We start from the raw sequence: 26,746 nt of genomic DNA, 5'->3' as shown, positions 1-26,746 counted from the left end.
CAACAACTTGGAAGTACAACACCAATAGTAACAGCCTTCATACACATATCCTGCCGTTATAATATCCTGCCATTTTAATATCCTACCGTTATAATATCCTTTATATGCCCAAATTATCAAAAATAAACAATGCAGCCCAAAAAATAACTAAAAACGAAACAAAGAAAAACCACACACATTGTCTTCAAAATATTATATGTATTTCTTCTTTCACAAAAATGGCATGCCGACATCATGCAACAATTTAAAACACTCTGAAGATCTTGACAGTGTTCAACATTCCAAATTTTCACTATAAAAAACCCCCAAAAAAACAAATGTTCCCAAGTCGGAAAATATAGACATGTTCATGCATCTTATGTTATTAATTTGTATCGGGAGAGGCATAAATTATTCCTGTACCCTGATGAAAATCTCTGAAGAGGCTTCTTGATCAACTTTGACTTTAAAACACTCCGATAACCTCTCCATACAATTTACTGAGAAAGAGCACAGCAATTTGGAATTCCGACTTGGTAAGTGAAATCTCTCCAGAAAAGGCTTATTCCAAGTTTTTTCCACGACATAGCCACGAAGGGCTCAGGAGGCAGGGTTGTGTTATTCCAAGTGGATTTACAAGCTGTAAGACATCCGATTTGACATGGAAATATTCTGCATATAACTCAGTATCAGCGAGAAAAATCGCCATCTAAAATTTACACTGATGTGTTCGAACAAGTATAGCTGCACTAAAGTGTATGATTGAATGAATAGGCGAGACCAGCCTTCAAAACTATCCATCAGTAACAGCACATGTTTGGGGACTTGATTTATCGGCCTAAACATTATATCGACCGTTATTTTGTCTTTCTTTCAACATTAAATTTAATGGCAGCTACAAATAAACAAAATAGTTATAAGAACATATTCAGAATTTTTTTATATAAGTCTAATGATTGCATTTAATACGTTTGATACGTCACTGCGCCACCTCAGTGGATGATGTATTTTATTTTTCTTTCAGCTTGTATCGTGATGTTGACACACTGCTCACCATATCTAAGTTTCGTTAATGAGACGATACACTTTAAGTTCCTTAAGCTGTTTTTTGTTTCGAGAAGGAAATAAATGCTTATGACATATGTGACCGTACGGTATTAACTTTAAAAAGAGAGAGCATGATATAAAAGTATACACCTTTCACACGACATCAGGTAATTTTCTTTTTTCATCTAGCACAATATGTCAGTCTGTCTTTCACTATCTCTTTGTCCGTCTGTCTCTCTTTAAGTCTTTCAAGTTACGTTGTGTGGAAAGGAGCGGTATAAAGTGGAGTCTTTAAGGATGTTGTGAGTACTTATTTGATATGCATGGACAAATAAGAAGCCATTTATAGATGATGAGAATGTTGATGATAATTCCTATTTTGTTTGCAGACCTGTAATCTCCCGATATGAATCTTATCCTACTTTTCCTGATCAGTCAGACTATCTCGACGTCATTCTCGACAGACGACTCTTTCTTGGATTTTTTGGGCGAACCTTCGTTGGAATCGGCTGCAGTTAATTTCGGATCGCATGGGCAAGAGATGGGTTATATGAAAAATTGCAGTAAGGAAACCACCTGTATTTGTCTCTCTTTTAATCTGACTATACATGTAATAAAATACTGTTCTTTAAAATTCAAACTAATTAGCATATATATTTTGGCCATTATGTGTTAAGTAGTTACGTAGCTATGTGTAGGCGAGGCAGGTAGATCCGGTCGTCAGGTTAAAGAGCAAGTGGGTGCATGTAAACGCACACACACACACACACACACACACTGTAAATATATGTTTGGCTCACAGTTAACAAAGTCACCAATCGCTGGGACAATAATCATCTTTGTAATGTTTTTATATCCAGATTGTGATTGGACTATTCAATCTCATATTTTGGTATGTTATTCCAAATTTATATAGAGAGTATCAACTTAGGCCACCGGAGCTGTCTACATGTTTAAAGGCATACCTCTCAGCTGGTTATGAAACCTGAGATTGGAAGCAACGGACACATGAAGCGGACACAGGAAACGGGTGGGATTTTTTATATTTGAACAAGAGTGATGTTTTCTTTTTAACCGATAAAGTAATGTCTTTTACTTTTTCTAGGCTGCAATATTCTCGATCTCTTTTTTTTCCTAAAAGATTTTCTTGCAGTACTCGTGCGAAATTTGCGAGCAGAAATATGTAAACTATACAAATTTTTCTACTTTCAGATCTCAGTTCGAACTATAGTCTTTCCTGGGTTCCCAAAGACATTGATCCGCATGGTTCATTGACATTTTTCATAACTTACACAAATCGTAAGCTATTGCTTTTATAATTATTATTATTATTATTATTATTATTATTATTATTATTATTATTATTAAAAATATGTAGAACACGATTAAACTATAATTTTTGCTATTAACTAAACATTGATAACATGCTTTTGACACAAAAATTAGCTAGTAAGAAATTAATTTGATAGATAATGAGTATAACAGATAAAAGGAAGTAAAGAATGCAGTCAGGAACAAAGTATCCAAAACAGTAGAAGACACTGCCAGACAGTATTGACTCGAGCTGAGGCAGAACCTTGCATCGAACGTTTATGGAAGAGGGAAACATATTGATGAATCATAACAAAAGAAACAAAGTTAAATAATTTATTATATACAAATGGCCAAAATACAATTGAAAGACATCCTGAAAAAGAAATTTGTTTTTAAAAAAATCCAGTTGATAACAGAGATTGTAAACAATCAATAGCATGATAGTTTATTTTATTACATCAAAGACAAAATAGAAACAATGACTGTTTTAATTCCTGATGGTTCAGCAGCCATGAAACGGAAATGACGATGATGAAGAAAGAGTTGGATTTGAGTGCAGACAATTTAAATTCAAAAGTTACAGTTATTAATCTAATAATTTTACATAATACTTTTGCATTTTTTGAGACCTCATAAAGTATGCATTTTCTAATATCAACCCAATCACGCAAACAAGTACTCTAGTACATATTAATTAAGTTTGATTGAGTCTCAATATGCTAAACATGTTTTCCACTGTGAGTTTATTTATTACATTGCTAGTAGTCATTACAAGCAACTACGAAGGAGGATCAATAAACATATTAAATATAAGCTTAAAAGATAAAGATGGAAAAGACAGGGACATTCATGGATCGAGTACCATTCATTTTTCATGTTAGGCAAATATCATAAAACAATAAACAGAATTATCATGAAGTTTCTTTACGAAATAGGTTTGAATTCACTGGAAGAGAAATCAATGAAAGAACAATAAGAGGTTTATATTAAACACTCATTTAAACACAAATAACTTCAATATTGAACTTTTTAAATTCGCCAATGAAATCAAACGATAATTATACCAGACAATTTGTAAATACTCATATTATAGTCAAATGTTTGAGGTTTTGGAGGATAATAATTTGAAAAAATAGTACAGCATTGAGAGAACAAATAGACGATGAACCTCATTTTGTCAATCGGATTAGTAACAAAGCCACTAAAATACAATAACTGTTATAAAAATTAAAAAAAAACAAACAATAAAAAACATTAACATAAGGAAAAAAGATTGAAGAGCTTTAGATAAAAGATGTTAAATGCAAATAACTTGTTTAACAGAGATGTAACCACTGTCTAACACAATAAAACCATTGTAGGAAAGCAAGCAAGTAATTAAATAAATTCTTAATGTGAGGTGGGTGGGTATGTAAAAATACAGTTAGTCCACATAGAAATACAGTACGTGTCTCATGAAACATTTAAAGGAACAATATACTTGTATAACTTTACTATATATCTATTAGTTTATGAATGATAATCGGTATATTTTCAATATTCAGTATAATAGAAGTGAAAGGTCAGTTAGGCATTGTCATTGCTTCTTAAAAATATATCCTTGTTTTTGTAATAGAATTGTGTTGCCCTTTGATGTAGGTCCTATGCTACCAAGTATATGTGACATTTGCAGTCATGCAATCATTCTGTTACCTATGATAAAAAAATCCTTGAATTCTAACCATTTTTAATCTGTGTCAAGCCACAATATATGTTTGTAAGTATGTGCTATGGAAAAAGGGTTTTTCTCATAACCTTCTTCTCGTTCCTAGCTATGAGAAGGAATTAATCATCAGTCAAGAAATATCTTTGCTCATGGCGAGAGAGAGAGAGAGAGAGAGAGAGAGAGAGAGAGAGAAAGAGAGACAGAGAGAATTCCGGGCTCTCTTGAAAGATGTGTCACTCATAACGGTGTAGATACGGTTACATCTAGGGAATATGGCGTTGCGGGAGGTACGGGATGTTGTAACGACACAAGCCCCTTTGAGTCTCTGACGACTGAACTAGCGTGTCCGCGGATTTACGCTTTTGATACCAGTTTCTTGGGACATGGCCAAATATGGACATACGTCTAGTTCGTGTGTTATCGCCAGAATCTCAAAGTGAGGCTCCATCGTTCCTTACAGACTGTCATCTGGGTCTATGTGCGTCATTAAACAGACAATTCTACCATGTCAGCGCATGGAGCTTATAGCTTAGACAGGAATTTTAGGCATTCGCTAATTCAGCAACCCCACTCCAATGGCAATGCATGTACGTGCCAATACAGTATTAATATCTGTGGACGTACTACACCCACAAACAATATTTACCAGCTGTTCACACTATTCCAAAATAATGAACGGAAATGACATTATACTACAATAAGGAAGATACTTCAATCCTATCCGCAGTACACACAAATGAGAGCACACTTAGTGATCCTTCTTCAGAACTACCAGATGTCGCCCAATATCAGAGCGAGTGTCATGATTTCAAGGATATATATGTTTACTTAGAGCAAGGAATATTACCAGAAAATTCTAGTCGCGCAAAAGCTATTCCGTATGAATCAAGTCAGTATGAACTTATCAGTGGTGTCTTACATTATATTTTCCAGCCTCGAGCAAAACACAAAACTTCCTCAGATCAACAAATTTGAGACACGACGTTCTTCTATCTTATCAAAGGCATGAAGTTATCAAAGAACATATCAAGCTATCAAACAAAAATACTATTTGCCTAAAATGTATCACAATGTGTATGACTACATTACATCATGTTCTCAATGTCAACTCATTAAACAAGACACAAATGCGCGAAAGGCCCCATTACACCCGTTGCCTCCGGAAGACGTATTTTCTCGGTGGCACATGGACATTTTGTGCATGCCAAAAAGTAAGGAAGGTTACCAGTATGTCTTATTGGTGACAGATAGTTTGTCACATTGGTGTGAATCATTTCCCTTACGTTCTCAAACAACAATGGAAATCGCCAGTGTTTAGTACAATGAAATATTCACACGTTATGGTGCACCGCGAGCACTTGTCAATGATCGTGGACGAAACTTTATGTCTCAAATTGTCCTAGCACTCTGTGAACTATTTCAAGTAACACGTCACCATACCAGTTCATATCACCCTCAAACTAACGCCGTATGTGAACATTCGAATAGCACCATTAGTTATTCGCTAAGGGCATACTGTAGTAAACACCAAGATGATTGGCCGTCGCTATTACCCAGTATAATGATGGCATTCCGAATGAATTGTGCAGTTAAATCGACGGACTACTCACCTTATTACATAGCCTTTGGGAAAGAAATGAATTTACCTTTAGATGTGTCTCTTACACCACGAGAGACTGTCCAGAAACAAACACAGTAATGCATAATAGATCAGTTAATTCAAAAATTAAAAATAGGTTCAAATGCAACACACATCCAAACAGAGGTTTGACAAGAAAGCGAAGGAACCGTCCTTTCGCGTTGGAATTTATGTACACCTATAAATCTCAGATATACCCGGATTCTCCACCTCTTGTTATAGAAAAGGATATTTCTCATAACCTTCTTCTCGTTTCTTGCTATGAGAAGGAATTAAACATCAGTCAAGAAGCATCTTTGCTCATGGAGAGAGAGAGAGAGAGAGAGAGAGAGAGAGAGAGAGAGAGAGAGGGAAAGAGTTCCGGGCTATCTTGAAAGATGTGTCACTCATAATGGTGTAGACACGGCTACATCTGGGGAATGTGGCGTTGCTGGAGGTAAGGGGTGCTGTAACGACACAAGCCTGTTTGAGTCTCTGACGAATGAACTAGCGTGTACGCAGATTGATGCTTTTGATACCAGTTTCTTAGGACATGGCCAAATATGGACATACGTCTAGTTCGTGTGTTATCGCCAGAATCTCAAAGTGAGGCTCCATCGTTCCTTACAGACTGTCATCTGGGTCTATGTACGTCATTAAACAGACAATTCTACCACGTCAGCGCATGGAGCTTATAGCTTTGTCAGGAATTTTAGGCATTCGCTAATTCAGCAACTTACACAACTTAGCGAGTGTAGTGTTTGCTGACTTATGATACACGAGAAATGTATAGAGTTTTGCCTTTTGCTCATAAGGGCGCAATCTTTATTAAATAGTATATAATTGTAATACTGAAATAAATGGATTTAATCTTAATGTATTTTAATAGAAAGTTACTTTCAATACAATTTAATGAATTCTTTTAAACTTTACATACAATTTAGAGAATTTTCAATCTTATTACTTTTACTAAAACAATTCTGTCCTAATATATGTACGTATGCATGTATGTATGTATGCATGTATGTATGTATGTATGTATGTATGTATGTATGCATGCATGCATGCATGCATGCATGCATGTATGTATGTATGTATGTATGTATGTATGTATGTATGTATGTATGTATGTATGTATGTATGCATGCACAGTTTCGTATATATAATTAGTAACATTGTAGAAAATAATAGATTTTTTAAAGTGATTGATTCCATTTTTTAACAGCTGCTCGATTTGTTAGTGGAGAATTTACCGTGGACATAAAGTACAGTTTTATCCATGTCAGCAAGACGACGAAAATAACGTGTCAAAAAGATTTACTCAAGATATTTTCTTTAGCTTGCCCAGTTGAGAAAGAAAGTAAGACATTATAATTTACAAGATCTATGTAATACCGTTTGTTCGTATGTTTGTGTTTGTTTGCTATATATTATGCAATTCCTCCTCTACATGTTGAACACAACGCCTTCATTCGTTCATGATAATCTTAGTCTTTATGCAGACGTACGTGTGTTCTACGTTCTATTGTACAAATTTAATCTATCGTATTTAACCCGGTATAAGAAGCAATCAACTACAAACTGTACAGACCCTGATAATATATTGGTCAATCTGGGTCATCGCTGTTCGCATGGATTTTTAAGTAAGATGAATCGCTGGATCCTGATCTGCTATCAAATAGTACCCTGGTGAATCAGTCGACGCGGTTTTCATGGATTCAAAGTAGAATGAAAAATTAGATCCCGAAGTACCTTCATATAAAAATGTTCGATCAGTGTCTATGATGTGTGCGTTGATTCATCTGCTAAACATATAATGTATGTCCTGCAATTGCGTATTATTTGTCTGCTTCTTATGTACGATTGGTATTCTAATAAATTTGTAGTATACACATTTTGTTATAGCGCCCCATTTTAAGGAATTCTTAGATTTGTGTGAATGCTTGTTTGATTATTGCAACTAGGTGTAATCGAAATATTCCTTCGCCCGAAATAATTAGCTAGTTACTAGGAGCAAACAAGCAGCAGAGAGGGCGATCAGACCACTTTAGGGAATGGTCACCCTTGTTTCTAGACCCCAAAAAAAATAGTGACCCTTCATAGAGGTCAATACGACGTGTACGAGTATTGTTTGTCCCAAACAGAATTGTAGACGAGCCCTCTCTGCTGCTATGTTATTCTGAATAATCTTGGGAATCTTCATCTGAATCCTGGGAATTTGTTCTATGTTTCAAGTAATATTCAAGTTCTGATGGTGGTTTTTCTATTTTTGGATTTATGTTCTTTCTTTTTCTGTAATATATCATCAAACTTCTGTATCGATCTCCAACGCAATTTTTGCAAATCTGATATAATCCTCTAACGCCGTTGTCACAACCAACACAACTTCGTGGACCATTATGAGGGTTTTTCTTTATAAGATAATTATGTTTTTCGCAATATTCTCCACGGCACCTTTTGTTGCATTTATTTGTTGTTTCTTGACGCAGCCACGCACAATTGTTCATTATATTAATGACATCTTTTTAATTAAGTTTAATTTTATCATCACCCCTGTTATCCAAATATTTTATCAAGACCTACACGATATCTTGTTCTAGGATCGTGCAAATTTATTGTTATAAATCCATGCGGAGCAGTTTGCGCTCGTGAGAAGAAATTTCTGAATTTAATTATATCCATGTCACCGCTGCACCAAGTTTGACGAATATTTCGCAGCGTGTGTGTGTCTACGCCATTGAACACAACTAAAATATTACAATTGTCCCTGATCACTTTTGGTATTTGTGTATATCGTTGAGTAACATAGATCACATCTGTATTTTTATGTCTGCCGCGAGAAAATATTCTGGCTGGATTTGATTGTTTATCTAGCATCACATCATCATACACAACTAAATTATTAATAAATCCGTCTAAAACATCAACGGACGGTGCTTCATCAATATCTGTTATAAACTCTATAACATCATTATCTTCGTCCAGTAATCTTGCGTTTTCATTGAAATCTTTAAGTACATCATAACATCGTTGATCATCAACGGATGGTGCTACTAAATATAATTTATCCCATTTCAACCATCTCATTATCAGATTAAGTAATAACTGCGTCTTACCCGATCCAGATGGTCCTATGATAATCATTCTGATGGAATTCGGTAGCGCAGGATGATGCTTAACAGGTTCTCGTTTTCTTGTCGCTGAGAAACCAATTATATCCATATATTTTATAACATGAATTTATATTGCTTGCGCTGTAGAGTTAAAACTCCAACTACTGATTTAGCTACAGTTATAACAAAAAATAAAAAAATAGCGTATGGTGGAAAATGTTCTGTGTGCGGTAGAAAGAAATTTTCGTTTTTATCTAATAAACGCGGTGGTGATATTGCTAATTTGATGTCAAAGTTTCCAGGTACTCCATGGGCTAAATACTCAGGAGAAAAACATCTACCAGGATATAATTATTGCGGTCCTGGTACTCGACTTAATATCAGACTTGATAATCAAGATCAACCAAAACCAGGCGAGGAACCAGTAAACGCTATTGATAAAGCTTGTCATGTTCATGATGTTGCGTATAAGAGTAAAAATCTACAAGACAGGCATATTGCAGATCTGAAATTAATTCATGTATTAAATTCTATAAAAAATAAAAATATTAGAGAATCATTAGCTAATTGGTTAGTAAGATCCGCGATGAAAGGTAAATTAGCGTTTGGGTCTGGTAATATATAATGGAATTAATTTATTATTCACCAAGAGGATACTGGAAAGGTAAAGCAGCAATAGGTAAACTTGCTGATGCAGCAGCGGTTAAATATTCTACTGCTAAAGCGTGGTTATCCAAACAGGCAATATGGCAAATTTATCTACCACCACCGAAACGAATTCAGTATGCGTATTTCGATGTTAGTGTTCCTAATGAAGTTCATCAAGCAGATATTCTGTTTTTACCATATGATACTGTACGCAGAAAAACATAAATACGCGTTAACTGTAGTTGATGTTGCAAGTAGATATAAAGAGGCAGAGCCGCTATCAACGAAAACAGCATATGAAGTAGCCGATGCGTTTGAACGAATTTATCAACGAGGACCCGGACCACAAGGTGGTCTGCGATGGCCACAGCTACTACAGGTTGATCCTGGTATGGAGTTTCTTGGTCCAGTATCATCGTTGATGAAACAACATAATACCAAAATACGACGAGGTCATACTGCAATTCACCGTGATCAGGCAATTGTTGAGCGATTTAATCGAACACTTGCTGAGCGGTTATTTGGATATCAATACGCTAAGGAATTTATTCAAGATAAAAGATCTCGCGAATGGGTTGCAAAATTACCAAGCGTGATAGCTGCATTAAACAATGAGATTACACGAACAACCAACATGAAACCCATTAATGCAATTACAACAAAAAAATATACCATTACAACGAAAGAATATTGAAAAACAAAAAATACTGGGTGATGTTACAGTTAGATATTTATATGAAACGGGTGAACTTGAAGGTGGTAAAGCGAGAGCGACTGATCCTATTTGGAGTGTTACCACACACAAAATATCCACCGTGACAAGATCCTCAGGTAGACCTGCAATCTACAGATTAGATTCGGCTGCTCCTCAGCGTGGATTTACACGTGAACAATTACAAGTAATTCCCGAGGATACACAATTACCATCGCGATCACTTAACTAGCGCCTCTACGTCGATTACACTCAAGACAGGTCAACATGGTATTTTCTCGTGTATGACCGCGACTATTATTTTTTCTGTCTACGGTAAATTGTCTTGAATCATTATTCGAATACCTTCACAGCATTATACAATTGCAACTTGCGCAATGATTATTCTGCTGCTGTTTTAGCTCAATAATAAATTCAACATCAAGATCAAAGTCGCGTTTATGTTTTTTTAACAGATTGTTGTATCCGATTAATTTTTTTCTTATTATATCATCATCGATGATGTTAAATTTATCAACGATTTCAGGAATTATAATTCTCCGTAATTGAGATATTTTTCTCACCCTCGATACCGCTAAATAGACTAAATTTGACCACTCGATACGATCGTCTACAATCCAGACTCGTGTATCAGAAATAGTTAATCCCTGAGACGAGTGGATCGTCATAGCGTATCCCAACACCCATGGAGATTTGTCAGCGCGTAATGCATCTTCGACCACACTGATATCAACAGCGACCATATCATTTAATACGAGATTTTGCTTCTCAGTCTGTCCTGGAATATCAACATTGATATTCTGTTTTCGTGTATCTGATGGTCTATAACACAACGGTACGGGTAATTCTGAATATTTTTCTTTATGCAGCTGACATAACTGCTGTTGTAAATCGTCTCTGATTATTTTTCTGCTTGCTGCTATCAAATCGTTGGGTCTCCATAAATTTAAAAAATTACTCATTGAGGTCTCTGAGATTACTCCGCGTATTATTTCACACTGAATTTTGTTTGATTGTAATCTGATTAATTTTTAAAATTCCTTTAAATCTTCATCGAGAGCTCTATGATCATCATCTATGTCTTCGTAATAATCAACGAAATTTTTTAACCAATCATGTGGAGATGGTCCAACAAAAGGCGGCGGTTGACCATGATCGCCACACATTATTATAGCGGTATTTTTCGTCAGCAACCAATCAAGAAACATTTTTAATGTATCCAATGACACCGTGCAGATCTCGTCCCAAATAATTATTTTAGGTATATATTTTTCTCCCATTCGTTCAGGAGTCCATGTATCTCCGCGCCACCGAAAGAAACTATGATACGTACACGATTGTACTTGCCGTTGTTTCATTACCGTGCAAGTCTATGTGTGGGTGTCAGCACGATCATATCTGAATTTCTAAAAACATTAATCGCTCGAGTCGTTTTGCCGCATCCACCAGGTCCATTGAGATATACTGTCTTATATCTAGTTATTGGATCACTCAACGATGGCGCTTTCGACATTTCTGATATTTTATTACCCTTACGATAAAAATGTCTCATCGGAACATCTGCTGATTCTGTATAATTGTGTAATATTTCCTTTTTTATTCTCCATGAACTCCATCGTTCATCATTACTTGTAAATTTCATAACAGACTCTAAATATTTACTCGAAATATGAGACGAATCTGTTGCGACTCTGACTGCGGTCTCAGGAAATCTATTAATCATCGATAATAAATTTATAGAAACATAAGCCAACATGGAAGATCTTAGATGAGTATACTGTGGGGAGATATCATTTATGTAACTAACGATCGTACCCAATTTTGTTCCGTCGGATAAATAAACACTTTCTCGATTTACAAATATATTTCTCGCTGTTGTATCAGCGATTATAAAATCGTACTCGGCATCATCTAGAATTAATCGTGCGTGATGTCTTTTATGATCATATGCACCACCTTGAGTAAATTTACCTATAATTTTTCTACCGAGATCTTTTGCGGTTTTGAGTTTAATCTCAAGAATTTTAGGAGCTTCTTTGATAATATCATCTTCGGAAACGCCAGGACATTTTTCCTTAAATTCCTTAATAACTTCATCAAAACTGATAGAATCTAACATGGGCAACCAAACTTCGGTCTGTGCATGATATGATATAATTGCCTCACTGACAACCAACGATATCAGTACCGCACAATCTAGCATATATCGTAATAAAACTATAGGCGCCCAACGTTTTTCACATAAATGTCTGCCAAACCAAACATAACAAATCTTGTGAAGATTTTCTTTAAGCTCGAATGATTCAACACAAGCGAATCCAGTCAGATCAAAATCAGGTAATGGTCCATTAATTGCCACTCGCGTCATTTCGTTTGTAGGTGACCGAATCTTTTAAAATACACAGAACAATCTCCGTATCCTAGAAAACTTCCCGGATAACATGCAACCATATCAACCGAAATAACATCATTGTAATTATATTTGGTATTCCATAATCCACCGTGTCCGTATTCGACGCAACTTGCGCGTACGTCCTCGAGTAAATCAAATCGTGTTGGTTTCCATGAATTTTTTTCTCTAGCGAAATGAGCCGCAACAGATGGAACAGTAAAGCAATTAGTTAGTAATTTGTCAGTATTTTCCACGTGCTTGCAGTCTGAAAACTTCTCCACAAGATTTTTCATCTCGTCATGGAGAAATTCTGTTCGATATATTTCACCGTTTGGTCTAACAAACTGATCAAATACACCTTCCTCATTACTTTTAACTAACCATACCGATACAGGATCGTTATTACTTATTTCGTTGATAAAATCAAGCGTACTCATATCTGAGGGGTAAAATCTAATAGTTCGATCACGTGGAAATATTGTTACTGCGCTGGTCCATGCGTGCGCGTTATGATCAATAATATTTATTGAAGCTCCTTTCGATTTATATTTCGATTCGTACAGTATTTCTCCCGTTATTGTTGCTACGGTCATTGGAAATTCTAATATTTTTCCTAACTCAGCAACATCTTTTATTGTAGCACCGGTATCCTTAACTGAATCAGCCCACGAGTTTATTTTTTCACGTCTTAAATCAGTTAATCCGTTTCCACGCATCGCGTTTGTAAAGTGTTCTATTACTCGTTCGGCTACACAATTTAACCTTGAAAATTTCATTGGTGTCAGTTTATCAACGTTGGTTTTTTTTATTTATCTCATAGATTCCATAAATAACCGCTGTTACAGGATACGCTCGCTCATAATAAGGTTTGTCAATACCCGTCAACAGACCCGGTCTGGAATTTTTACTTAATATGGCAATTTTATTATTACCAAGGACAGGATCATATTTGTCACGGATAATCCAACTACCTGTTTCTGTTAATACAATAAATTTTACTCTGAAGAAATATTTTTGATTGCCCTCATACTCAGCGATGTAGTTAATGATAGTTGCCGCTCGTTTGTCATTCATTGTAACGTCCTTGACAGTATTGCGTATAATCTTGAACGTTGACCATGTATGAGATGCACCATCTGTATAAAATTCTTTCTTGGCGTCATGAATTTTATTGATCAAACTTTTATTTTTCGGATCAACCAAATCTTGTACTGGTAAGTCTGGAGATAATCTGTCGAGGTTGAATTTATATTTAGAAAGCCTAGTTTGGGATAATCTCTCAAACTCATTCATATAATTAAGACAAATATTTAAATAAAGAATATCATATATACAATGTCTCAATGCAGATGGTTCATGATCGGTTCAGTAAATCGATGCAGTAAATCCTGTAGAGGTGAATTTTGCTGGATGCACTTACAAAGTATACGACGAGGAAGTCTAGGACCAATACCATGTCTGCGATGTGGTATTGGAGTGCGAGGAAAAACAGGATTATGTGGAAAGTGCGGTGGAAAACGGTTCAGAGAACTTAAAAAATATTATGACAAAAAAGTAATAATGGTGAAAACGCTATAAAATCCGTGGAGGATTATATATCAAGATTTCAGACAAACAATGATTCAAACAAATAATATTGTTGCATATATGGAGCAAAATAAATTTGTCCCACATCCTGTTATAACAAACTATGAATCGGATCGTAATGGCATGATTAGAAATTGTAGGTTGAAAAAACCAGTTGGTTATATTAATATTTTTGGTTATCTCATATTTACTGTTGGGAAGAAACATTATCGCTGTCATAGATTTACGTACGAGTGTTTCAACGGATTGATCAAAGACGGTCTTGTGGTCGATCATGTTGACTGGGATCCTCAAAATAATAGTTTATCCAACCTTCGAGTTGTCACACAGAGCGTGAACTCTGCATGTGGTAATACTGGAAGATGTAAAACAATTGTAAGAAGGGCAGTAAAGTCTACAAACATAGAAACCGGTGAAGAAATTACATTTCAGTCAATGTACTCAGCTGCGAAATACTTTGATATTAATTCACCTTCAGTACAATTTGTCGCGGAAAATATATATAAAACCGCTTTCTCAAAAAATGTAAACATAGAATCACCTTCCGATATCAATAATTATCATCACCACCTTGAATTAATTTTTTAAATTTATGTCACAGTTTTTCCTCCATACATTACTTATTTTTGACTCACGAAAGGGAGATCACTTCTGTATTTGTAGATTTCTGATTTTTTATGGTCGTAATTAGTCAATTTAACCATTTACGTCATATATCAGCTCTATATAAATTACTCATAGAAGTATATTTATGGTTTTTAAATATTCCCATCAAACAACATAGCGGATCTGTTACGAGAAATCAGGGCAATTTACAATCTGCTTGGAACCGTTGTTATTGATCCGCAAGGTAGTTATACACAGGCAAAACACGCTACATTTACAAGCAGCTTAGAAACTGTTGTTATGGTACAAAATCGATATGCAGGTGGAACACGCTGTATTCATACCACTTAGAGGACCTGTTATTGATTTCGCAGGTTTGTATTTGCAGTCTGTTTAGGAATTGTTTCTGAATACAGATATATTCAGAAACTGTTTCTGAATACAGATATATTCAGAAACCGTTATTTTAATGCAGAAATAGTTATTTAAATGTAGAAACTATTATTATTCAGAAACCGTTGTTTTAGTGTAAATATATGTACCGAAACTACATATTAACTTCCGAAACATGTTTGTAAGAAGCTTCGATAGCTCAATCGGTATCGTATTGGACTGTGACGCTCGCGGTCCAGGATCGAATCCCCATGGCTGACAACTGGTTGGTGGTTTACGCATAATTGCGATTTTTATAATAATTGGGGGCACCGCAAAAGCTCAGCAAAACTCAGCCACATATCAACTGGTGGTTGATACATATTTGCGTATCACCCATGGGCTTGATTATTGTGGGTGGGGTTTTGCTGAGCGTATATGTTTGTGCCGTCCTTCATTGATTTCATTCATTCATTTATTTCAGTTCATTCATTCATTGTATATATTTCATTTCATACCTAATGAACTTGCTAAAAAACTCGAATACAAGTTCATTTCATAATATATGTTTGTGCCGTCCTTCATTCATTACATATGATCTGAGCTCGCTAATACACTCGAATAGGGGCTCGTCATCCATAATCTGAGCTCGCTAAGACACTCGAATAGGGGCTCTTCATTCATTGTATATGTTGTGCCGTTCTTGAAACATCCCGACGAACTCGCTAACCACTCGATAGGGGTTCTATAGGGATAAATTTTTTTTATTTTAAAAATTTATGTATTATATAATGAACCATGAAAATATCAAAGACATTATTTCTGCTATTAAAAAACAAGAAGAAAACGGAATGAATATATCTGATGAACTAAATCCTGAAAAAATAATATCTGATTTTGAAACGTTAGAAGAAATTAAAAATGAAAATAAGTATGTTCTATCATCTCAATATAAGTTCATAAAGCGGATTCAGGCAGCTATGTTTCAGTCACTGGCTATGGTGAGCGATGATCAAGTAAATGAATTTATTCCTCTTTCTGTCGCAGTAGAAAAGGTCAGATCGGGATTATCCAGCGAGTACGAAACGAAACAAAAAAACAATCAGTACCCGCATAAAATACTTAAGAAAAATTATGTCAGCGGGTAACGACCAAAGCATTGATCAATCATTTTAGGGGGGACAAAATTTAAAATACTCATGGATAGATACTCGTTAGGACTTTGTGGTTCTTCTTTCCATTTAGATACTGCCAAAATTACATCTCTCCAAAAACTGTTTTTAATGAACTTACTAAATTCTTCTAATTTCCTTCTCCCTAAATTCCAAATATCCTTTTTATTTCTGAGTATAGTTGTATTGACTTAATTGATATTTTTGTTTCTTTTCCGGTTATTGATTTTATTCTACGTTGAAATTCCTCATTGATTTGTTCGATCTCATAACTGCCAGTGGGTATTCCAACATCTATCCAGTCAGGATTACCATCTGGTTTGTTCTTGTTAGCAAATACAAGCAAATTATTTGCTGGTGTACCATGAAATGATTTTGATCTGATATTTGGCCAGCTGTAATATACTCGTAATTGCGCTAGTGCAATTTCCTTTACTGGAATTGCAGTAGGAAAGTTAATGCTAAATTCAGGATTAGTTGAACTTACCGAGATCATCGTTATCTTTGACGGAGTTGTGTTAGTCACGATCTGCTGGAGTAATTCTGTCATTATTAGTACTTGTATCTTTAATACCGATACCTTCGTCATATATTTTAGTCATCATTGAAAACTCGAAATCAGATATAATTCCATCACTGAGACTCGCTGATAACAACGAGGATAACTTCGAGTATGCGACCGTCGCTGTATGCAATCTTATCATGTAATCGGATAATTTTTCATTCATGCAAGTACATATTTTTTTGTGATGATATTGAACACACCTGCAATCGTTGTTGCTGCTGAAATACAAATAGTTACGGCTACTGGTGCCATCATTGTCACCGCTGATAATATAACACCTGCTTCAGCAACAACAGCGGATACTGAATAAACAATCACATCAACGATAACTAATCGTCGTCGATATTTTTTTACTTTTACTGTATGTTGTTCGACTTGATCTTTTAGCGCCGCCTGCCATTCACGCACTTGATTGTATCTGTACTGTGCACCGTCCATATATTTTTATGCAGTTACCAATTGAGGTGTTTCAGCTACAAATTCCAAACACCACCAGTAAGATGCTGGGGTTAATTTCTTATCGTCTGCTTCCAGGATAAATATTTCTTCGGTTCCGCTATTTAATATAACAGATACAACCCCGGAAAACCTATCAGTTGAATGACGCCATGGAAACGTTGTAAATATTTCAAATTTTGCAGCACTGAACACAGACAACCTGTACACGCCAGTGACTGTTGCGGTATATTTGATGGTTTTATTTTTCTGCGACCATGTTGCGAATCCCGATGATACTGTGTATACGATGTTTGTGATATGCCCAGGAGTTATTCCGGCTGGAATTTTAATCAAATTGGTTTTATTAACGATCTCAGGAATCTCCGCTACGATGTCTTCAATTGTTTTTTTAGTTGTGTCGATGTTCGTCTTGATATCAGAAAGTTTCATGTCAACGGAGTGCGGAGTGCCGAAGAATTTATCCATACATTCATCGGTTTTTTGATGATTTCTTCGAAATCTTGTAAACGCGCCTACGTGAACGTCATACTCAGCCCGCAACGTGGATAGTTTACCATCTACGGTGTAGACGTATTTTTTTGTTGCTGCGTCTTCGTCGGATGTTGGATGTCTTAAAACTACTATTTTGTTCCCGTTCATGCTAAGTTCACCTGTCATTGTGTTACCGGTATTTTTCACGCGATTAGCAAAGTTTCTTGCAATTTCATCTCTGATGGTTGTAAATGATACACTTGAATCTCTGATTCTACCACCGTCAGTAAACACAGGAATATTATCTGTAACTACACCGAGTACTCGTCGAACTAAATCATTCCATCTGATATTGCTCGTTTTTAGTTTACCATATCGATCTTGAAAAATAACAACCTCATCTGGGTCAACTCCAGTAAGATTCATGATATCAGCAAGTTCATCTTTAGTCGCATACTTCGACAGATCAACGTCGGATTTTATTTTCTTACTGGTAGAAGATCTTCTTCCGTAAATATCAACCATTATAATCTAAAGATCTGTTTAAAACGCTTTACGCGCAACGAATCGGTTGCTTGTATAATCATGCACAACTTTATGTGGCGGTTTGGATGATTTTGATATAGCGTTAAGTACATTAATTACCTCACGGCCACATATTGGCGGATCTGTCATTGTTTGTGTGGGTAGCGTTGAATACCAAACTTTACAACCAGAGGTTCTTGCGTGAAGTGGTGCAACATACTTGATAAATTCAACAGGTGGAGCTAACCCGTACGAATCAAAATAAACGATTCCACGTGGATCAACCGCGTATGATACCCAATGAGTACCGGGACCTGAACTCGAGTCTAGATTAATAATACCTGTTTCGAGTTTATGCGGTTGTTTTGGTAATTGATCTCGCATAAAAACACCTCTAAAGGCTTTTATTTTTAATTTTTTTAGCAGCATTAAGTAAATCAAAATTTGATGCTGGAGTATCTAACGTGGAAGCATCAGACCTCTTCCCCAGCGAGATCCCGGTAATCTTAGGCCGCGTCCCTTTTTTGTATCCATTTCCAGTTGCTTTCTTTACAGCCATTCCAGCAGCTGTTCCAACAGCACCTAACGCGGCTGCTTTTGCTACGGCTGGAGCAGCAGCAGCTATTAATGCTGGTATAGCCGCGAGAAGTGGAAATATACCACCTATTTTAACCATGTCCTTGATGGCGCTCGGAGAAAGATGTAATTGAACTCCGGGTTTTGATTCTAGGGCTTTATTGAAATGTTTAATCTGATTATTTGTCAACGATAATTTGTTTGGACCACCACCCATCTGATCTCGTTTTAGTGATATGTTATTTCCACATTTGCTGGTGGTTTTTGATTGAAGTTTTTTGACCTGACCAGGAGTCAGAGTAACATTAACATGACCATACGACATTTTTATATAAATAATATTTTTCTGAATAATTAAAGATTTTCCACTGGTGCATCAACGACTCTCATTCGACCACTACCACTTTCAAGTAACATGGCTTTATCGCTAAGTATGACCGCGATTGCCCTATAATCAACACCACCTGTATTCAATGTTGCATTAAGATGTATATCAACGACAGATTGTTTTGATAGATCAAGATGTTCTAATGAAAAATAATAAATCGGATACAAAGTTCTGAAATCATGCTGCGATATTTGCAATCCAGTATCAACATTTTGATCACGTCCCATAAATGACATCAAACGATGATATGCACGTCCTATATGATTCTGCTCATAATTTAGTTGTATATTCTCTGTTGGTTCTTGTTGTACGTTTATCCGTAAAGAAAAATCTATGATACCTAGTTTGTCAAATATCATATGAGAGTGAGTTTGTGAGTTTAATCGATTAGTTTCCTGAAACGCAATAAAAATATGTCGCGGTGCAGAAACACTCTGTTGTGATGCTATATGCCATGTAAACTGACCGTTAACGTTAGTTTGCATACTATTTGTGCTTGTTGTTAACCATGACAATAAGGATTTACCACCAGCATCCATGAAAGAAATTAAGTTTTGTTCCACTGCGATCGTTGGAGTCATTACCGGCATCCACAGTGAAAGTTTCGATAGTACTACTTTACCAGCATCACCAGCAGGTCTCCACAGAGCATCGTTATCATCACCCTTTCTTACAAGAACAACCGTGTGTCTAGCTCCAAAAATAACCTTTCTAAAATTTCTGCAAAATCCAAAAATATGCGATAGTGGAATTGCACATGAGAATCTTCTATTAGCTCCTAGCAACATACTTTTACGCGCTGCAAATCCCAAGTTGAAATCTGTGTTAGAACCATGAACCACTGGCCACACAGCAGCAGCAGCATCATCGGCAAAAGTTCTTGGTCGTCTTATATTATACGGATTATCGTTGGGGAGATTAGTATTATCTTTCACAAACATCATTGTAGGACCTGCTGATCTTGTATAATCATCAGAATATCTTGCTAATCCTATTATTGTTGTAGCAACGTCTACATCTTTCTTAATCGATTCGATATTTTTTCCATCGATCATATAAGTGGCGCTATCAAACAGTGCCATGATCCTGTTGTTGACAAAACCAATTTTTACTACATCTAAGTAATTAGTATCATCCAATTTCACAATTGTACCTTCTACCTCAAGAAAAGCCTCAGCGGGTAAAAAGTATCTACTTGTGTCATGAACTTGTAGTTCAATTCTTTCACGTTGATCTGGTATTCGTGCTTCATAAGAATAAAACTGATAATCACGTACCGATTCATCTTTAAGGACAGGTGCCTCCATATCAAATGCTGTGTCTGATTCACGCTTGAACATTTTATTATAATTATTTTCGTTTAACATGTTGATTATCGCGTTCGGGAAGTTCCACTTTCTGATATCAAACTTGAAATATTATTCCTTTGTTCACCAAGTCCTTGATCTGCTATCAAATTTGATGTTATATTTCTTTCTGCCTCTTCAGATAATTCCGCTAGTTTATTATTTGCAGCCTGATTTATTATTTTACTTACGTCTGCGGGCATAATTTCAGTACTTGGTAATTTTACCGGTTGTTGTTTTCGTCGCAATAATCGTGCTAGTCTTTCTTTGATTGCCGAAAACGCCTTACCAGCAACATTGACAATTGCTCCAGCGGCTTTATCACGAACAATATCAATAGCTTTCATCGATAATTGTTTTGCAACAGGTGCTACTTTTGGAGCCATCCTTGTGAATAATCCCTGAATAGCATCACCAAGTCCATCTCCGTAAGTAGCTTTATAGATTGGTAATCGTGAGTTCACCACTCTGACCTGTACGGGTTTACGATGATTATTATGTATGATCATCTTTTTTAATTTACCATTTATTTAACAACTAGTCATCAACAAGTTCATCGATAAGTTCTCGGTAAACTCCGATATCCATGATACCACCTTGAAATAATCGCCGACAAATATCAGCTGCTTCATTAATTATTTCTGGTGAATTATTTCCAGCTCGTTTTCCCCCTATGAGAACCTCTAACCGTGACAAGTCATTAATGATATTATCAGGACAAATAAAATTATTTCCCAGACCACTTTCAGTTACTTCTTCTTCTACTGTTTTCTTAAATAATTTTAAGGGTGATCTTTTATCTGCTGATTTTTTAAGTAGCTCTTCAGACCTTTTAAGTTCCGACTTCAACCTTTGCTGCGGCGAAGAAGATTGCTGTTGTTATATTTGTTGCAGAGGTGGAGGAAGCTGATACTGGGAGAATTCTTCTTGTTCTAGTTGTTTCAGTCTCTCTCTCTATGAAGTATTTCTACTTCTTCATAAAGTTTTCCATATTCCGAATCACCACCTTCAACCCGTTTTTTATTTGCATATACATGATATATCCATTTAATAAAATCATCATTTTTTGTTTTTTCATAAGGGGTTTTTAAAATACCAGATTTGTCAGATATATAACCTAATATTTTTTCGGGTAATTTTTCTCTTTCAGTATTTCTAATTTCTTCGACAACCCCTTCTTTGAATTTTGCAATTAATTTTATATTTCCTTTTACTGTTCTTTCTTGGCACCGGTGACTTCAGTAAGAAGTTTTCCAATACTTTCAAGTATTTCTTCGCCGACAGGTGGAGGCTGAGCCGCAGCTATATCAATTGGAAGATCTCGTAAAATCTTCTTTGTTTGTTTAGTTCTTCTTGCTATTTTTTTCAGCTTGTTCTGCTGTTTGTTTTGATACCGGAAGAAGATCTTCTTTGATGACAGTTGCAACTTGTTCAGTAGCTGCAGTGACGGGTTTAAACAGTTTTTAGTGTCCTCTTCGTACTCAACTTGTGCTTCTTGCTGCGCTTGCAGATTTTTTCTAAATGAGTCTCTGACAGGAAGAAATTTTTTAATTGCTTCTAATCGTTCTCGTGCTATTCTTGCAGTATGAGATTCTGGATATACCATTTTTTTTTAATATAACAATTTTTTAATTGATATCAGCAGAAGGGGTGTAAATTTAATTAAAAAGATATAATTAATATAATGAACAATTGTGCGTGGCTGCATCAAGGAACAACAAATAAATGCAACAAAAGGTGCCGTGGGGAATATTGCAAAAAACATAATTATCTTATAAAGAAAAACCCTCATGCTGGTCCACGAAGCTGTGTTGGTTGTGACAACGGCGTTAGAGGATTATATCAGATCTGCAAAAATTGCGTTGGAGATCGATACAGAAGTTTGATGATATATTACAGAAAAAGAAAGAACATAAATCCAAAAATAGAAAAACCACTATCAGAACTTGAATATTACTTGAAACATAGAACAAATTCCCAGGATTCAGATGAAGATTCCCAAAATTATTCAGAATAACATAGCAGCAGAGAGGGCCCGTCTACAATTCTGTTTGGGAGAAACAATAATCGTAGACGTGGTATTGACCTCTATGAAGGGTCACTATTTTTTTTTTCTAAAAACAAGGGTGACCATTCCCTAAAGTGGTCTGATCGCCCTCTCTGCTGCTAAACGTCGTGAAGTGAAGTGTTAGTGAGTTTCCATGATGCCACGGTCAATTAGTGGTGAATTCGGGTCAGAGCCGCATGTCGTACCATAGTCCCTATTAAAATCTAGCGGTGTACATTGGTGGTGTGACTGAAGTAGGAAGCTGGTAAATTACATAATGGAATCAACAAGATGGGACTTAGCAGACACCGTTTATGTCGCTATGGTGGCAAATGTGATGTAGTTTTACTGGCGAAATGTGCCTCGAAACCATGAATTGACTGGCCTAAGGTGGCGTAGTTTAAATAGTTCCCTGTGCTAGATGATAGTCGTATAATTTCAACGGCATGAACTGCTGGCGGTACGGAAACCTGATGAAGAGAAACCATGCAGATGTGCGGTTGATAGATATTTGGCAAGTTGTGAGATCCGTGGTTTTGCACTGATTAGAGTAAAATTGATATATAGAATGGACACGTCGGGCTTTCTAATTTACAACTGAAGTTGTATAGAAGTCTTTGGAAATTTGGGGTAAACTATGACTTCTAGCGGAATCGCGCCAGGGTTTGACACCGCTCGTCAAGCAAATATCCCTGACTTGTAGCAGTATTATATGTCATACTTCAATGTTTTAAAATAATGGTTTTGGAATGCCAATTACATGAGTAGATCGTTAGACTATGGGGTAAATGTGTTCATCATGTTATCATTTTGGTACTCGTTCAGCTGCTTAAAAACCGAGACGAAACTCTCCACGAGTTTGTCATCTGTATAAGGAAACAGAATAACGATTACGACCATAGTTAAATCTCATCAAAATCGAGATCTCCGACGTAACAGAAATATGACGGACATATATACGAGGTCAAGTTTTGTTGACCTTTCGATTCGCCAATCAATATACAGTTTCCACAGTTATGAAAACTTCATTTGTAATATCTCAATTCTAACAATAACTCTCCCTAACACGAAGTGAAGCGCCGTTTCTAATAGGATACTAGAAATAAGTGGACTGGAAAATTCCAGAGGTCCGTAGAACATGAACCTTTATCGGAGACTTCAAATCTAACAATTATAAGCAGATCTCGAATTTAATCAAATTGATCCCTCTTATACATAGATAAATGTCTTTGATATGTCTCCCTCTGTACGAGATTAAATTAGAAACCCACTGGTTTCTTTGTTTAGCTGTCAATTAATTATGACAGGTGTTACCACAGTAGTGTAGTAGTAACAACAGCAACAATAATAATCAAACACTACAAGAACGGATTCCATGACAGGAAACACGACCTATTGTAGGAGGCGATGAATGCGGAGTTCTTTTTTACGAGAAAATCAAAAGAAAAATCAATACATGATTAAGTATCAGCTTTACGACTGGAAAATATGATGCATAGCTTATGAACGTTTACAAAATTGGGAATGATTCGTTACCTTTGCCGTTTTAATTAAAGTAATTAAATTTTAAGATGTTTAATGAAGAATATTTTGGATCATATTTTTATTTTTTGTAGAGTTCGGTATTGTCAACTACAAAGTGGTCTACAGAGATGTCATCCGTTTCAAGAATTTCAAGGTTAGTTACGATTGAGTTATTGCACAGAGACACAGACAAAGACACGGATATGCACCACTGGTTGCAAGAAAATATATCGTTGTTTTGTTAAGCTGTCAGCAACAACAAAAGTACCAAAAACTTCGTAATTTGAGATACATAAGGTTTTTGTATAATGGCAAATTATAATTAGGCACTAATTAATTTTAGGACTAGGGGAAGCACGGTGGTTCTCATTCGAACGGTGTTTTTTTCCTCTTAAAGCCCTTTTTAGTCAAATAATATATGATTTATGCACAGACTGGAAATGTACGGATTCCTGGATCAGCAAGCCATCTTTTACCCAACTGTCGAGGTAATGGTTGATTCCAGATCTTTTAGCAAGGATTGCAGCTGCAGAGACCATATACAAAGTGTGTCTGATTTGATAAAAAAAATTATGAATCTAGCTTGGTATTCCAACATCCAATTGCTTTAAGACTGTCAACGGGAGATTTTCTTTAAACGGACTATTATACCTACAAAATATTACAGTACTTTTCAAAAGTTCTATAAAAAAATGTTCACTGTCGATTGTTATTCCTCGTAAGTGTGTTCCAGATGCAAAGTCTTTGTGAGGGACTGAGTAAAATTAAAGAAATATATATATATATATATATATATATATATATATATATATATATATATATATATATATATATATATATATATATATATATATATATATATATATATATGTATATATATAACCCAAGTCGCTTTTCATTATATGGATACAGAAACCGCAGTGACTTAGTGGTTAGCGTGCCGGTCTTGCGACAGAACAGATACGGGTTTAAATCCGACCATTTGATCAGCCAGGGTCGGTTATCGTGGTGTGTAATTGGGCAAGGTATTCCATTCTAATTGCCACATCACTAACTATAATGTATTTGCTCCCGTGTTGCTGAATATCAATCTAAACCCTCCAACAGCGGTGGTGTTAGGAGTACGCGGGGCCTAGGGCCGACCATGACCGTGCGGAGCCAGAGTATTTGTATCTCGATTGGTATGCTGCTGCAGACATTGATTATGTCTAGACTAGATCAACTTTCGCGATTTGGCGCACGAATTTAGTTTTTGGCCTAATAAACTGATTATTGTTGTCATTTTTCAAATAACATGAAGACACGAAGAACAATAATTTGCTTAATTGCAAGTGTACTCTGAACGTCGACGTCTTGGTCATAACTGTACCAGCGTTTTCAATTTTCCGGAGAATATAGCTTGACAAACACATGAGGACGACTTTAAGGCCTAAAGTGCGGGGCCTGGGGAAGTCGCCCCACTTGCCACCCCCAAACGCCGTTCATGCCCTCCAATCTTTAAGATCTCCTTTTATTCAATAGCGCAAGTATGGATATATCATTGATTGGGTGTTATCAAGCTATTTTAGTGATAGAAAAAAAGGACCTTTCGATCATTCTTAATACCTTCTTCTTTCTGCTGATTTTTTTTTCTCGAACTTAATAATTAAACGATAAGGTATCCTTGTTATGTATATATAATTTATATTGTGTGCTTCACTTATGTCCATGATTGAGTGATGTGGATGGAGGTTTTGCATACCTGACTTTTGTCCATGAATTTTCAAGTAGTTAAAAAGATGTTTACTAAAAGTTGAGTTCAATGCATCTTTTTTTTACGAGTTAGTTACATTTTCCATTCAAATTATAAGGTTTTCAGAATATTCTATTGAGTTGTAGTGAAAATCTGTATATACAGGGACTTGATAAACAAATAATTCCTTCCTATCTCAAGATCAGTCTCTGGAATTCGTTTGTTATCAGAGTTACCAAAGTGTTCTTTGACTTAATACATTACCTAGGATTTTTGTGAATTCATTCAAGGACATTCTGGAAAGCCTTATTAGTGTATCATGACTATTTGCATATTAGAACATTAAAGACTGTTGGAATTCATTCGGATCATTTTATATTCTTGGACATGTGACAGATTGTGTCGTTCGAATTTTCAGTTTGTTCTCATGGGAACTAAATTGTTGATTTTGCCAAACATGCTGATTTCGCTTTCTTCTGTTACATAGTTGAAGACCTATCATGTCTGTAGATTACATTGGATGTTTTCAATGGTTATATTTCTATCCTAGATTTAATTTTATTTTGTCGTTTTACAGGGGACTATCAAGGTGAAGCTTACAATTCAAAATGACGATGGAGAAAGTTTGCTTTGTGGCACACTTGAGGCAAATTTACTGTAGTTACAGAAATAATCAGGTTCAAATGACGATGTAATCTTTACTAAAAAGACGTATATAGTGTTCACCCATTTGATATCTTAGCGAAACTAAGCATACATAAATGCTATAATGGTCTCAGTAAGTTTCATATCAGCGAAACTTGACAACAGAATATTGTAATACTTTCAATAAATATATTTTCTATCCA

At 35.8% G+C, this 26,746-nt stretch overlaps 1 protein-coding gene across 5 annotated transcripts; it reads left to right on the top strand.

Moving 5' to 3' along the window:
- The first annotated feature begins 1,054 nt into the window (after nt 1–1,054).
- On the top strand, nt 1,055–26,746 carry LOC149780089 (uncharacterized). 5 transcript variants are annotated; one of them, XM_089936312.1, is made up of 6 exons: nt 1,055–1,193; nt 1,416–1,589; nt 2,239–2,325; nt 6,889–7,023; nt 24,259–24,320; nt 26,476–26,746. In XM_089936312.1, exons 2-6 carry the CDS (start codon nt 1,433–1,435, stop codon nt 26,557–26,559), a joined length of 525 nt encoding a protein of 174 aa, XP_089792438.1. In that variant the 5' UTR covers nt 1,055–1,193; nt 1,416–1,432; the 3' UTR covers nt 26,560–26,746. The 5 variants fall into 5 exon arrangements, with proteins under 5 accessions (XP_089792438.1, XP_089792441.1, XP_089792439.1 ...); XM_089936313.1 differs by lacking the exon at nt 1,055–1,193 and adding an exon at nt 1,205–1,328; XM_089936315.1 differs by lacking the exon at nt 6,889–7,023.

The sequence above is a fragment of the Sinohyriopsis cumingii genome, chromosome 16, assembly GCF_028554795.1.
Source record: "Sinohyriopsis cumingii isolate HCF-2022 chromosome 16, ASM2855479v2, whole genome shotgun sequence".
In the NCBI taxonomy this organism is placed as follows: Eukaryota; Metazoa; Mollusca; class Bivalvia; order Unionida; family Unionidae; genus Sinohyriopsis; species Sinohyriopsis cumingii.
The sequence above is the reverse complement of the archived record's forward strand: the minus strand, read 5'-3'. Positions and strand labels throughout refer to the sequence as shown.

Coding starts and splice junctions, on each gene's coding strand:
- LOC149780089 (XM_089936312.1), top strand. CDS start 1,433: ATGAATCTTATCCTACTTTTCCTGATCAGTCAGACTATCTCGACGTCA. Junction 7,024..24,258: donor TTGCCCAGTTGAGAAAGAAA/GTAAGACATTAT, acceptor TATTTTTTGTAG/AGTTCGGTATTGTCAACTAC. Junction 24,321..26,475: donor TCCGTTTCAAGAATTTCAAG/GTTAGTTACGAT, acceptor GTCGTTTTACAG/GGGACTATCAAGGTGAAGCT.